This window comes from Carassius gibelio, chromosome A20, assembly GCF_023724105.1.
Source record: "Carassius gibelio isolate Cgi1373 ecotype wild population from Czech Republic chromosome A20, carGib1.2-hapl.c, whole genome shotgun sequence".
Classification (NCBI taxonomy): Eukaryota; Metazoa; Chordata; class Actinopteri; order Cypriniformes; family Cyprinidae; genus Carassius; species Carassius gibelio.
This window is the reverse complement of record NC_068390.1, coordinates 25,421,515-25,435,867: the sequence shown is the minus strand read 5'-3', so window position 1 is coordinate 25,435,867 and position 14,353 is coordinate 25,421,515. Positions and strand designations below refer to the sequence as shown.

The following is a 14,353-nucleotide window of genomic DNA, read 5'->3' as shown; positions in this document are numbered from 1 at the left end:
TGCCTTTGATCTGACTACTTAACCCCTTACTGGCTAGTATTTTGAGTTTTAAGCTCCTGATCATGTGTTTGTTAACAATTAACAGAATTTCCATCATTGTCTATTTTATACTTTTTATGTGCTTTACTTTTCATGTGTTTTATGTGCTAACATTTTCAATAATTACAAATAACAATTCAGTTTTCTGTAACCTGATCCTTATATGGATGCATATGTCTTTATCAGCATTTTTTACTAAATGAAAGTGTATAAAGCATGAAAAACTCAACAGACCAGATTGATCTGTCTCAATGATGGAACGTGCTTTTAAAATACAACAAACAATAGATGTTTTTCAGGTAATACAACCTTTGGCTGTTGTTTTTAATGGGTAATTTTTCAGCGTTATTGTCTATGTGCTGCAGACAATGTTGAGCTTCAGTGTTCATTAGGGAGACTCTGTCCCCTTTCTATTGTTTCTCTCTTCTCAGGGTTTGTCTGGTATTTGATGTGGGAGAGAGACTGCGGTCGTCTTTGCGACAGGCTTGTCTTTGCCCTTCATGAAGAAAGTGAGCAGTTCTCCTTTTCCTTTTACATAGATGGGTCCTCTTCTGACGAAACGGAAACCGTACTCCTTCAGGATGTTACAGCAGTCCTCCACCACCTGTGGAGCACCAGCACCAGAACAACACAGATATCTGTATCACTCACAAAAACAATTGCAAGCTATGACCTCAGAATTGTGATATATAAACTTGAAGTTTTAAGAAGAAAAGTCTGAAGTGTTAGATATAAACTGGCAATTGCAGAAAAAAGTCAGAACTGTGAGATAAAAGGTCGCAGTTAGTTGTTAATTTTTTTTCTGTGACAAACTAAAATGTCACAATTGCATAATGCAAACTCAGAATTCAGATAAAAAATGTAAGAAATGTGAGATGTAAACTTAGAATTATGAGAAAAAAAGTCAAAACCGTGAGATATGTGGAAAACATGTAAATGTTTGTCAAAAGGCTTAATATTGAACATTTAAATGACTGATATTAAAAATATAATTTTTATTTTATTTTATTTCATTTTGGCCAGTTATTTTTTAAATAACTTTTAAGAAAACGTCTAATAAAATGAAGCATTTATCACCTGTATGTTACCCATAACCCCAGTGGACTCCATACGACTGGCCACATTTACAGTGTTTCCCCAAATATCGAAATGAGGTTTGCGAGCGCCAATCACTCCAGCTAAAACACCCCCCTTATTCAGACCTGACAATAATACACACACAAACAGCATGGTCACAGTACCATAAATTTAACACATCCTCAACTCTATTATTATACAAATAGAAGTAATATGTGTCTGTAGTTCAGTCAGATGCTTTCCAGTGTTTAAGTGGGCCGGTACGCGCCAGTACTCAGTAACGGCACTTCCAAAATAGCTCTTGAGCGTACTGCCACCTCTCCGTGCACCCAGAACTTGCTTTTAGGGTACTGGTACGTTCATTTGGACATCTGCTTTAATAGAGGTTTTAATCCTTTGCCTGCTCTGCCGCTTTTCACAACGCCCTTCACAATGCACGCTTCCTAAATCTTCCTAGTTCGGAGTATGGAGCGTGAATCATTTGAACCAGTTCGGGAGTTCGGAGCGGTTTCGCGAATCATTTGAGTCAGATCGGGAGTTCGAAATGGGTTCGCGAATCATTTGAGTCAGTTCGGGAGTTCGTAGCGGGTTCGCGAATCATTTGAGTCAGTTTGGGGATCGCGAATCATTTGAGTCAGTTTGGGAGTTCGGAGCGGAATCGCGAATCATTTGAGTCAGTTCGGGAGATCGGAGCGGGTTCGCGAATCATTGAGTCAATTTGGGGATCGCAAATCATTTGAATCAGTTCGGGAGTTGTGAGCGGCTTCGCGGATCATTTGAATCAATTCGGGAGTTCGGAGCGGGTTCGCGGATCATTTGAATCAGTTCGGGAGTTCGGAGCGGCTTCGCGAATCATTGAGTCAGTTTGGGGATCGCGAATCATTTGAATCAGTTCGGGAGTTTGAATGCAGTACCTCTTTCTAAGGGTATTTTTTCAAAATCCTTTTGCACATTTTATTTATGTTCAGTAGTTCTTTCTAGCTCAAGCAAATCCACAAACTAATAAAAGGATTTATTCTTAAGGTCGCCTGTTGACTGCTGTATATAAAACACCTTCAATATAGTTGTTGTTACGTCAGGGGATGAGGGGAGTCATCAAAAAAAACAACACATAAAATAAAAATTTTTTTTGGGCTATAATAGAGTACCGGCACCTCTTTTGGGCCACTTAAAGCACTGTTTCTGACCTATGCGCAGCATGAAGTTATTGAATGACTGTTTGTTTAGGTTTCCAAGTGTGACTTTCATAGCCAGTGCAAAGTCTGCCAAATCAGCAAAGTGTTGCCAGCGCTCCAACATGGACTGATCCTCTATCTGTATAACACACAAATCATCATCATCACCATCATCATCATCAGTAACACAGTATTTATTAGTGTATTATGAGCTCTAGTTTGTGTTGTGGAGCTGACCTTGCGCTCGGTGTATCTGTTGGTGTTGCTCTCCGGCGTCACGCCTGATGCAGCCATGTATGTGCTACCAATGGTCTTGATCTTCGTAATATAGCGAAAGTCTGTGCGATCCAGAAGCTACTCAGAATCAAAAAAGGCATTGTATGATATTAAAGAGAACTTCTGCTGAACAAATAATGACATATATGAAGAAATAAAGGACAAGAGGCACTCACACTGTCAAAGTCAGAGATGATCTCATTCAGGATCCGGAGGCATTCTATCCCTCCATTGTTTATACTCTCCTCCGTATAAAAGTCAGAGAAGTTAGGAATAGAGGCGAACATCACGCCGATCTCATCATAAGACTGACTGTAAAGTTCCTGCAATAGACAAATAGAAATCAATGTGCACTTTTATTAATGACTAAACTAATAAAACTCTATACTCGGAAAGGAATATAGAGAAATGGTAATTAGAACTTTTTATCTTATAATTCAGCTTTTTTTTTTTTTTACTCGCAATTCTGAAAAGCCTGTTATAAGCCAGTTATGAGTTATAAAAGATTATATAAAGATATCTATTATATAATTTTATATGATAAAATTACATACAGATATAAAATCTCAACTGCAAGAAAAAGTGAGATAAAAAGTTGCAATGACCTTTTTAATTTATTATACCATGGCCTAAACAGAAAAGGCTGAATTGCAAGAAAAAAAAATTGCGAGATGTAAACTCTGAATTAAGTGAAAAATCAGAAGTATGGGATATAAGATAAGTTATAAACGGACATAAACTAGCAAAAAATAAAATAAAATAAAAAAATACAATATTTAAACTTAGAATTCAGAGAAAAAAAGCCAAAATTCCGAGATGGAACTTTTGATTTAAGATAAAAAATTAAAAAATGTGAGATGTACAGAAAAGTCAAAAGTATGGGGTATAAGAAAATGTATAAACTGATATAAACCTGCAATAAAAACATATATATATACTTAGTCTAGATAATTATAGATATTTAAACTATTATTATGATAAGTAAACTTAGAATTCAGAGAAAAAAAGCCAAAAAAAAAGGTAGAATTAAGAGATTTAAGAAAAGTAGGATTAAGGAAATAAGGTTAAAATTGTTATTCCGTGGCATAAACAAGCTTCTGTACATACCTCATCTCTCTTCTTGGAGCCCAGGAAGTGTTTGGCCACGTGTTCAGGAAGCATGTTAGTGACCAGCGCCTCGTTGTATGTTCTCATTTCATACACTTTCTCCTTCTGATCATGAACCTCAATCTTCCACAGAAACAGTTTACGTGACTGTTTTTCCACCTGAATACAGAAATAACATGCTAATATTTGTGAAAAATGGAGGAAAGGAAATAAACTTGAGTTTTTAAGCTTTTGTTGGACATACTTGACGTGCAAAATAGTAGAAACTCATCATCATGATGATAATCATCATGGTCAGCAGATATCTGGTGGGAACCACTGAATAACTGAAAATAATGAAAAACTATTTCAGGTCTCAGACAATTTCCAAGAGTGGTTTAAAGCGCAATTTAACCTTGCATTTCATTTATTAAACACACAATCCAATTTAACTGGGTGTAAAATAATATAAATAAGTTAATGTCATGTAAAAATAAATGTTTCAAATGATTCAAATACACAACAGTTATTTTAAATTGAAATAATATTTTACATTATGATTCTACTGTATTTTGATCACTTTTCAAACAGATCGTCTGGACCCAAACTCAAGCTTGTCTCACCTGTAGTCAAGGTAGCGAATTAAATCATAGATGTCGTAAATGTACATCCAGCTGTGGAGGTTTACAGCACCTGTTGCTATTGTAACCAACAGCATGAGCGCCAGCTTGACCACATGGCTGAGCTGCACCAGCATGACAGTGGCCACAAGTGACAGCACTGATATGTATCCGTAGTGTTTGGGGTTCTCTGCACATCCGCCGTCACCCAGGGACTCGAGGGTCATGCCGGATGTGGTGTTCAGAAGCACGAAAGGAGGCTGAACACAGCTCAGCTGAAGAAAAAGGACAAGAAAAAGACTTCTGTTTGCGAGGTTCATGGCGCTGAATCTTTAATAGTCTGATTTTACAAAATTATACTTGAAAAATGCAATAGGCAAGCTGCATGACATCATACAAAGATGCCAGAAGAAAGAATGATTTACACACTCAGTAGTAATAATTTGGAAAGAGGTGAAATGTGTCTTTTCTCACCATATCGGCCACCTCAGCCATGGTCAGAACAAATATGGCAGCCATGGCCCATGTGTTTCGAGCCCACCGTGTGCGGTCGATCCACTGCGAGAATGACACCAGCTTCCGGGGGAAGACCTGATACACACACATCCCAGTGTTACACAGACGCTCTGCACTCGCTCTCATAGCATTGTAATTGTTAACTAAAATTAAAATTATTAGAAATAGTTTTCATTAATTGTAGCACTTTATTTTGTACTAGCAATAACAATAACTGGGTAATAACAAGGTGCTAACCCTGTACATACCCCTACACCTAAGTTTAACCTGTGTTACCCGACTTATACTACCTGGTACTTTCTTGGTTAAGTACACTGTAAGTAAAATGACTGTAAAATAAAGTGTAGCCGCTAAAATACTATAAAAGTATAAAATATACTAATTCTAAATAATAATAAATACTATAAATGTATATAAATAAAATAGAATAAAATACTAAACATATAAAATACTAAAGTATACAAAGAAATACACAAAATATATGAAAATCTTTAAAATACTAAAATAACATTGCTCTCTCATGACAATAAAAATTAGGTGAATCACGTGACAAACTTTCAAGGGCAAATCTGGCTAATACTTAACTCCAAAATAAAAAGGAAAATAATTATAATTTATATTTAATATAAATAATAATAAATAAATTATATGTTTAAATTAAGTCTGTTTTTAGAACTTTAATTAATAAGCCACATTACTGTAATTTGAAGAAACAATCTTTCAAAATGTATTTTTTTTATAATTTGGGGTATTTCAAAATGATTATTTATTGTACAGCCTTTAATGTATGATTTATTCTCACAGTAGTCCAGTAAAAAGTAAAAAAATCTAATGAGAAGCATCACTTATGACAATAATAATAATTTTAAATGATGGTGTGGGTCATGATTCTAAAATGCTTTAAACTAGGCTAACTAATATAATTTATTTTCTTTTTCTTCCTTTTTTTGGATTGAAGTGAACTATGAACCAACTATGTTGTCATGAGATTTATTTAATAATGTACTGCTGAGATGTTTCTCACCTGAGGAAAGATGGCCGCTAGTGAACACAGAGTCAGAATCAGCAGTAACAGCTCACCAACAGCCAGGGTCACATAATTAACAATTAGCCTATCAGAAATCAAGCAGATACATTACAACATTACACAAGAGAAATGTCAATATCAATACAGTGTTACATGAATAACTCATTCATCATGTTGTATTAGTGACAAGTTATTTATGATATTCACTTACTGTGGATCGATGAGAATTTCCATGACTGAGGTGAAGATCAGAACAACACAACAACAGCTGAAAGCAACGCCTGTCCGTCTCTCCTTCTCTGCTGAATAACGAGACTCCAGATCAGAGTCCTCAAACCTCAGAGACAGAGTTGATGTCTTCTTCTTTTCCAGACTGAGAAAGAGACAGTGATTTAGGACAGAGTTAAAAAGACAAAACCACTGGGTTCAAATAAGTATAAATTGTAATTACGTCTCCTCTGTCTCTCTCTCCAGCAAAGATTTATTCAGCAAGTAATTTAGATGCTCGTCCTCCATCAGTTCATCGGTCATAATAGCCAACTGTAACTGCTGAGAAATCACACACACAGGTCAAAGGTCAAGATTGATAGACAGATGGACAGACAGACAGATGGATAGACAGAATGATAAATAGACAGACAGACAGACAGACAGACAGACAGTCAGACAGACAGACAGACAGACAGACAGGCAGACAGACAGACAGACAGACAGACAGGCAGACAGACAGACAGACAGTCAGACAGACAGTCAGGCAGACATACAGACAGTCAGACAGACAGACAGACAGACAGACAGACAGTCAGTCAGACAGACAGACAGACAGACAGACGGACAGACAGGCGGACAGACAGACAGACAGACAGACAGACAGACAGACAGTCAGACAGACAGACAGACAGCAGACAGACAGTCAGGCAGACAGACAGACAGGCAGGCAGACAGTCGGACAGACAGACAGACAGACAGTCAGTCAGATAGACAGACAGACAGACAGACAGACAGACAGTCAGACAGACAGACAGACAGTCAGGCAGACAGACAGTCAGACAGTCAGACAGACAGACAGACAGACAGGCAGACAATCAGACAGACAGACAGACAGACAGGCAGACAGTCAGACAGACAGACAGACAGACATACAGGCAGGCAGACAGACAGACAGACAGTCAGGCAGACAGACAGGCAGACAGTCAGACAGACAGACAGTCAGACAGACAGGTAGGTAGGTAGGCAGACAGATAGACAGACAGACAGTCAGACAGACAGGTAGGTAGGCAGACAGATAGACAGACATACAGACAGACATACAGGCAGGCAGACAGACAGACAGACAGTCAGACAGACAGACAGTCAGACAGACAGGTAGGTAGGCAGACAGTCAGACAGACAGACAGTCAGACAGACAGGTAGGTAGGCAGACAGGTAGGTAGGCAGACAGATAGACAGACATACAGACAGGTAGGTAGGCAGACAGACATTCAGACAGACAGATAGACAGACAGTTAGACAGTCAGACAGTCAGACAGACAGATAGACAGATAGATAGATGGATATACAGATAGATAGTCAGAAAGACAGACAGACCGACAGACAGATAGACAGATAGATAGATAGACAGATCTCACCTGTGTTTCTGACTCCTCAGGTATGTTCTTTACTGATGTGTAGCTGCCGCTGGGATTTGTGGTGTGAATCATCTGAAGAAAGTTTCAGATGAGTTACAGATGAGAACAGCAGATCAGAGTATAAGAATGACAGTGATGATACGCACTGTGCCATTGGTTACTCCGTTTGTTTTGGGAGTGTCTTTAGACACCAGCACCAGGTACGTGTCGATGCCTTTCTCCAGAAGATACTCGCAACGCTCTCCTCCATTGCCCTCCTCCAGCTCAAATTCACCATGCAAACAGTCCTTCGTGCTCTGGGAGATGTGCACACGCCTGCATACACAGCAGAATGAGAGTCACCTGCTCTGTAATTCACAAACACATCTACCCTTGAAGAAAAGAATGGTTTAAATTCAGATTGTAGTTGATCACACCCCGGGATTCCTCCTGACTCCATCTTATTTGCCACGGTTACATCAGTGGACCAGACATCAAACTGCCAGCGCTTCTGTCCCAGGACTCCACCGAGGACAGTACCCGTGTGCACACCTACACGCATGTCCACTTCCGTCTGAGTTTTTTCACGAACATATCTGAGCAGAAGTGAGAAGAACATGAGCCATTTGGACTTTCTGCTTTATAATTGTTTATTAATTTTATTTAATTACAATATGTACATTAATATTATATAATAAATATAATATATATCTTAAATTTTATATAAATGTATATATTCGTGTTAAATTTTTATATTTTGTATATTTTAATTGCATATTGGAATAATATATCTAATATATTATTATATACAACTTTATTTTATTTTTATTGAAATTTATATTTTATATATGTGTATATATCTTGTAATATAAAAAAAATAAAATGTAATAAAAAAATTAATATAAACTGTCACTTTTTATACAATAAATAAACAGATGTTAGTATATATATTATTGAATACAATTAATTTTGCAAGCACTGAATAAACTATGCACTATACTTTATGTGTGTGTGTGTGTTTGTATATATATATATATATATATATATATATATGTATGTATGTGTGTGTATAAAATGTATTACCAACTTATATACATTTTCATTATTATATAATTATGTTAATTTACAACCGGATCCTTCGAAGCATAAAGAAAAGAGCTCAAAACCTCTACACTTTCAGAGATTATTGTGAAAGTACAGCACTGAACTCATGAAGTGCCCTCTTATTATTCATAGTTCAACAAATTTATCATAAGTGTTTCTGAAGATAAAGATTCTTTTAGTCCCCATTTACTGTAGACAATGCCTCTCCCACTTTGAAAAGTCCCACCCAGTGGATGTGTGCTTAAGATAGAGTTATTAATGATTAAACCCCTCCCATATGGCATGTCCTGTAGATAGAGTAGAGAAAGCTCCACCCAGAGATTGGGTACTGCAGGTAAAGCCCCTCCCAGTGGGCGTGTACTTACGAGATGGCCTCCACCATAGACAGGCCCATCATAATAGAGCAGACCGCGTGATCTTCTCGGTAATCTGGCAAACCACAGATACAGTAATAACAGTCTCCCAGAATCTTGATCCTCAGCTGGTGGTGTTGCTGTTAAAGCATACAGCCAGATAAGAGTGGAAATTGTATTCTTAGTAAAGGTGATTATATGCATATTTGTACCATGCAAATTCTCTATAACATATGAATTTGTACTATTTATGGCCATTTCTTTACAAGGTGGAGGTAAAAACTGTAAATATTTAAAATGTGTGCGTTGGCTGTTTTTACTCACTGCTGCTAGTTTGTCAAAGCGAGCAAAGAGCTCGTTGAGTAATTTCACAAGTTCTTTCGGGGTCACGGCAGACGACAGTTGTGTAAAACCTACGATGTCTGCGAAAAGGATACTGCAGAGAGAGTAGAGATGTTAGATCAATACTTCCATCTGTTTGAAGGGTTTGAAGCCTTGTTTAAAGACAACTTGAAATGAAAACCTGTAATGTGAATGACACATGAAAAATGCTAAGGTTTATTAGACACTCACTTTTTGCCATCTACTGGTGTAATGATGTAAATACAGGAAGGTTTACACTCATAAACATAATTTATGTATTTGATTTGCATATAAACTGTCCATCTATTTAGATTACACAGTTTTAACATAAAGAAATGAAAATAATGTGAGGCATATTTTTAAGTCATGCATAAACAGAGGTAAGAAAGGAAAAAAGGTAAGATTTCGGCATAAAAAAAAGAAATCAAGTAATTTTATTATTAACAATTTGCATGCATTTTGTATGTATGTAATTTGTATGTATATTATTTTAAATCATCTCATTTTCAAAATGCATTTATTAAAATTTCTAAGAATCAGCACAAATCCGTTTATTGTGAAAACAATTAAATGTATTCAGTTAACAAGTGAGAACATGGTTAAAATACGGCTATAGGAACAAGTTAGTAAAAATCAGGTTTACTAAAGCTAAAATCATAAACAAAATTTGATACTTGAAGCAAAATAAAATACCCCCCCCCCCAAAAAAAAAAGGCCAAGGCTACATATATCATTTTCCATTTTCTTTTAGTTTTTCTTGATGAACTAAAACAACTAAAACAGAATTAAAAAATATATAGCTAATTAATTCCTTTTTTTTTTTTTTTTTTTTTTTTTACTAAAATGTAAAATAAAATAAAAACATGATAATATCTCAATGATACTAACCCTGGAAAAATGTATGAGATTGAAAGAAATTGGTTTTATTGATTATACATATATGCATACATACAAACACTTTACATTTATTTATGCCTAACAAATATGCAGATATATCCTGAATGAGTCAATGGACAAATATGAGTGAATCTTTTGGTTAAACAGATTCAAAAGAATCACTGGGGTGAATCAGAATTAAGATCCACTTAATAATAAATGAAGACAGGATAACGATAATGGAGTGACTATGAGTGGAGGACAGTTAGAGGGTTTTACCTGACGTTTTCGTGGCGGTACATGTACATGGTGTTGAACTGCTGAGCATCTGATTTCTGATTGGCTCCTTTCTTCATGCCCTGCAGCATCTCATCTGCTATGTGCTTCGGTAAGATGGACAACAGCAACTCCTCCTATACATACACAAAAACACATATATATCAAAATACTAGGTATACAAGGTTGTGATTGATTATGCACTTCTATCATCAATATGATAATAAAAAATAAATAATTGCAATGTCTTAGTTCATGATTATTAATTAGATAGAGCAGACTTTGCTAGATTCAAATGTATAAGTCTAGTTCATGAACAGAAGAGTGATGTGGGATTTTGGGAGTTTGATTGCAGGGCACATTTGTCTCTTGCTGCCGTTGCCATAGTGAGTTAAACCTGTCAGCTGCGCTCTGATTGGTTGGATGCACTCAACTCCCAGAAGCCCCCACAGTTGCTCTAGCATTCTGGGATTGATAGGGTCTCTGAAGACCACGTGAGAACATGAGCAGAAAGGACAGAAAGAAATGCTGGCAGTAAATTAACACAAGATAGCAAAAACTTTTAGTATCTAATATGGCACATGTTGTCAAGATAAATGGAGTAAGATATATATATATAAATAAATAAATAAATAGTTTAATAAATATATAAGTCTTTATTTAGCTCTTAAATGATTCAGTAAATATATATAAGTAAATAAGCAAGCCTTTATGCAGCTGTTAAATATATAATTTTATAAATATATAATTTTAATGCAGCTATATAATAAACAACTTAATATATACATCTTATGCAGCTGTTAAATAAATCATTTATAATATAAGTCTTTATGCAGCTCTTAAAATAATGAATTAATATATTTTCTTCATGTAGCACTTAAATTCATTTAGCAACTGTTCAGTCATTTAATAAATATATGTCTCAATACAGCTGTAAAATAATTGAATAAATGTAAGTTTTTATGAAACTGTAAAATACATAAAATCATAATAACATAAACATAACATAAAATAATGTGTGATGGCAAATTTGGACTCTTGGGTCTTTAGTGTTCCTGCTGTCACAATAATAGCAGCCCGGGGACTGACTTCATTACTGCAATAAGAGTGACAACAGAACACAACCTGCTCTGTGTGTGTGTGTGTGTGTGTGTGAAGTGTGTCATTATCTCTAGTTCTGCTCAGATGTGGCAATAACAGGTAACAGGACACAAGGTCCCCAGAGCAGAGCTCCACCACTGAGCCCAATTAGAGCATCTCAGTATGTTCATTACTCACAGACTCAAACATGGCACAAAATCCCTACAAAAAGAATCTGGTGCACTTAAAAACCTTCTTCATTAAAGAGAAAATTTGTATTTGGGAATGCATTTGTGTGTGTACCTGCTGTTGGCTCTGTTCCTTCAGCGTAAGACTGACTTCCAGAGATTGTTTAGCCTCTAGGAACGCTGTGCGGTACATACGGTCGGCCATGAAATATGACATCACGCCCACCAACATGGCAGAAAAATAGAGCATCAGATTCGCCACCAGCTATGAGAAACAACACACTCATGTCACTTTTGCTTGAATACACTCCAGCAACTGCTTTTATATTTCCACATGGAAAATAGATGTCTGAGTGATGATTTTGAGTTGTGGTTGAGTTTGCCTCATGACATCAATGTAAAATCATTATAACAGATTCTTCTGTAAGCTCCGCCTCCATGTGGATGACATGAAACATGTGACCCTCTCTCTGTCATGCATTACAGTTTTAGAGATGGTTAAATATAAACACTTAATTAGCACTACTTTAGATCAAGGGTTTGGGGGTCAGTAGGATTTTTTAATGTTTGAAAGAAGTCACTAAGACTACATTTATTTGATTAAAATAATAAAATAAAAACACTAATATTGTGATTACAATTAAATATAAATATATTCTATTTTAATATATTTTTAAATGTAATTTATTCCTGTGATCAAAGCTGGATTTTCAGCATCATTACTCCAGTCTTCAGTATCACATGATCTTCAGAAATCATTCTAATATGCTGATTTGCTGCTCAGAAAAATTTCTTATAATTGTTGAAATAATTGTGCTGCTTAATATTGTTGTGGTGATATTGTTTTTGTTTAATTAAGCATTTATTTAAAATATACATTTTGTGCACCATTAGAAATATCTATACTCATACTGTCACTTTTGATTAATTTAATGCACCCCTGCTGAATAAATCAATTTAAAAAAATAGTATATAAAATCCAAATATTATTATAGATATTATCATTTAATATCATTATTTAATGTAATTTATCTGTTACCACATTAAGTTTTGTGTGTGTGTGTGTGTGTGTGTGTGTGTGTGTGTGTGCGTGTACTGTAGTAGTGATGACATAAGGGTAACAATATTCAGGTAGCCTACCATGGTGATATGTCCAAAATAAATAAACCCCAAATGATACCATGATATTTGAAAATAGTATATAATATATTTAAAGTACCTTTCTATAGTATTTGGCAACCGATAAAAGAGAGTAAGTGTGTGTGTGTGTGTGTGTGTGTCACCTGTCTGATCAGCACTGTTAACTGCAATTTGTCTTGGTGTCTCTGCGCAATAGTGAATCCCAGCAGCAGCGTGTGCGCGCAGCACGAGAGCGCGCTCAGGAGCGCGATGGGCGCAAGCGGCAGCGGGAGCGTGAGAAAGAAGGAGAAGAGGAAGAATGTCTGCCATCCGACAGTGTCACCGGCCGCGTAAAATCCCGCGAAGTTCAAACTGAAGTAACAGAGCACGTGGACCGTGATGAGCAGCCAGAGCGCGTAAGGCACGAGGCTCCGGGACACGGACTCCGGCAGCAAACGCAGCCGGCACAAAATGTAGAGCAGAATATCCGACGCCAGCCCGCCTGCCGCCACGGCGAGCGTCTTCAGTTTATCCTGAGAGTAAACCACCGCGCACATGATGATGACATAACCGTTAAAGAGAGCCGCGAACACGATCAGCACCAGCAACGTCTCCTGCCGCTGCCGCAGAAAATACGTCTGATAAACTTTCTCCAGAGATTCCGGTGTAAACTTAAGACGCACGAAACGCGGCAGAGACGGACCTGTCCCACGCGCCGTCATCTCGTGCGCTCCTCCGCCCGTGCGCGTCTCCGCCAAGGTAACCGGACCGTCCTGAATCCCGTTCACCGACATACTGAAGCGTTAGTGAAGTTGGACATGTAATACTGCTATCTGTAGACGATCCGTCACGGTTGTCCGAGTTTATTCCTCTCGGGTTTGAGTAGAAACGCACCGGAGAGATTCAGTCTGTCATTCCTTAATGATCCCCGGCTCCGGCTCACTGACAAACACATCTCGAACTGCTCTTCCACATCCTTAAAATGCAACAATAACAGTAGAAAAACAAAGAAAATGTAAGTTACTTTTTTTAAAATGTCGTTCATAGCCTAAATTATCCAAAAATAATTAATAAAAGCACATACAACAATAAAAATTGGGTTACAAGTTAGTTTCTCAATGCACTATTTTCTGACACAAAGTGCGCGATAAAAAGTTTAGTTTTATATTAAGACTTTTACTGCATTGTAAAGCGACCATTTTAAGTCATATGTGCATGTCAATAGAAGCATTTGAATGAAGACTATATATATATATATATATATATATATATATATCTACCGGGTGGCATAGGGTGGCAAATGCTACCCTAGAAGAAAGCCTTGCCACCCCAGTTGGCAGCAACGAATTTGAAAATTTACAAGCGCAAATCTTTCTCGCGATTCGTGATCCCGCTCTGAACTCCCGTACTGATTCAAATGATTCGCGAACCCGCTTTGAACTCCCGAACAGACTCAAATGATTCGCGAACCGCTACGAACTTCCGAACTGACTCAAATGATTCGTGATCCCGCTCCGAACTCCCGAAATGATTCAAATGATTCGCGAACCCGCTTTGAACTCCCGAACTGA

At 37.0% G+C, this 14,353-nt stretch overlaps 1 protein-coding gene across 1 annotated transcript; it reads right to left on the bottom strand.

Moving 5' to 3' along the window:
* Nucleotides 1-330: 330 nt before the first annotated feature.
* Nucleotides 331-13,815, bottom strand: LOC127938084 (adenylate cyclase type 3). Its single transcript, XM_052534490.1, has 20 exons — nucleotides 12,947-13,815; nucleotides 11,779-11,928; nucleotides 10,399-10,532; nucleotides 9,205-9,316; nucleotides 8,893-9,020; nucleotides 7,861-8,019; nucleotides 7,591-7,759; nucleotides 7,445-7,516; nucleotides 6,268-6,365; nucleotides 6,028-6,189; nucleotides 5,814-5,901; nucleotides 4,748-4,864; nucleotides 4,277-4,548; nucleotides 3,919-4,000; nucleotides 3,675-3,833; nucleotides 2,744-2,890; nucleotides 2,529-2,645; nucleotides 2,304-2,430; nucleotides 1,117-1,241; nucleotides 331-643 (listed from the first exon to the last, which is right to left on the bottom strand). The coding sequence occupies exons 1-20, from the start codon at nucleotides 13,574-13,576 to the stop codon at nucleotides 467-469; spliced, it is 3,225 nt and encodes a 1,074-aa protein (XP_052390450.1). The 5' UTR covers nucleotides 13,577-13,815; the 3' UTR covers nucleotides 331-466.
* Between the last annotated feature and the right edge of the window lie 538 nt (nucleotides 13,816-14,353).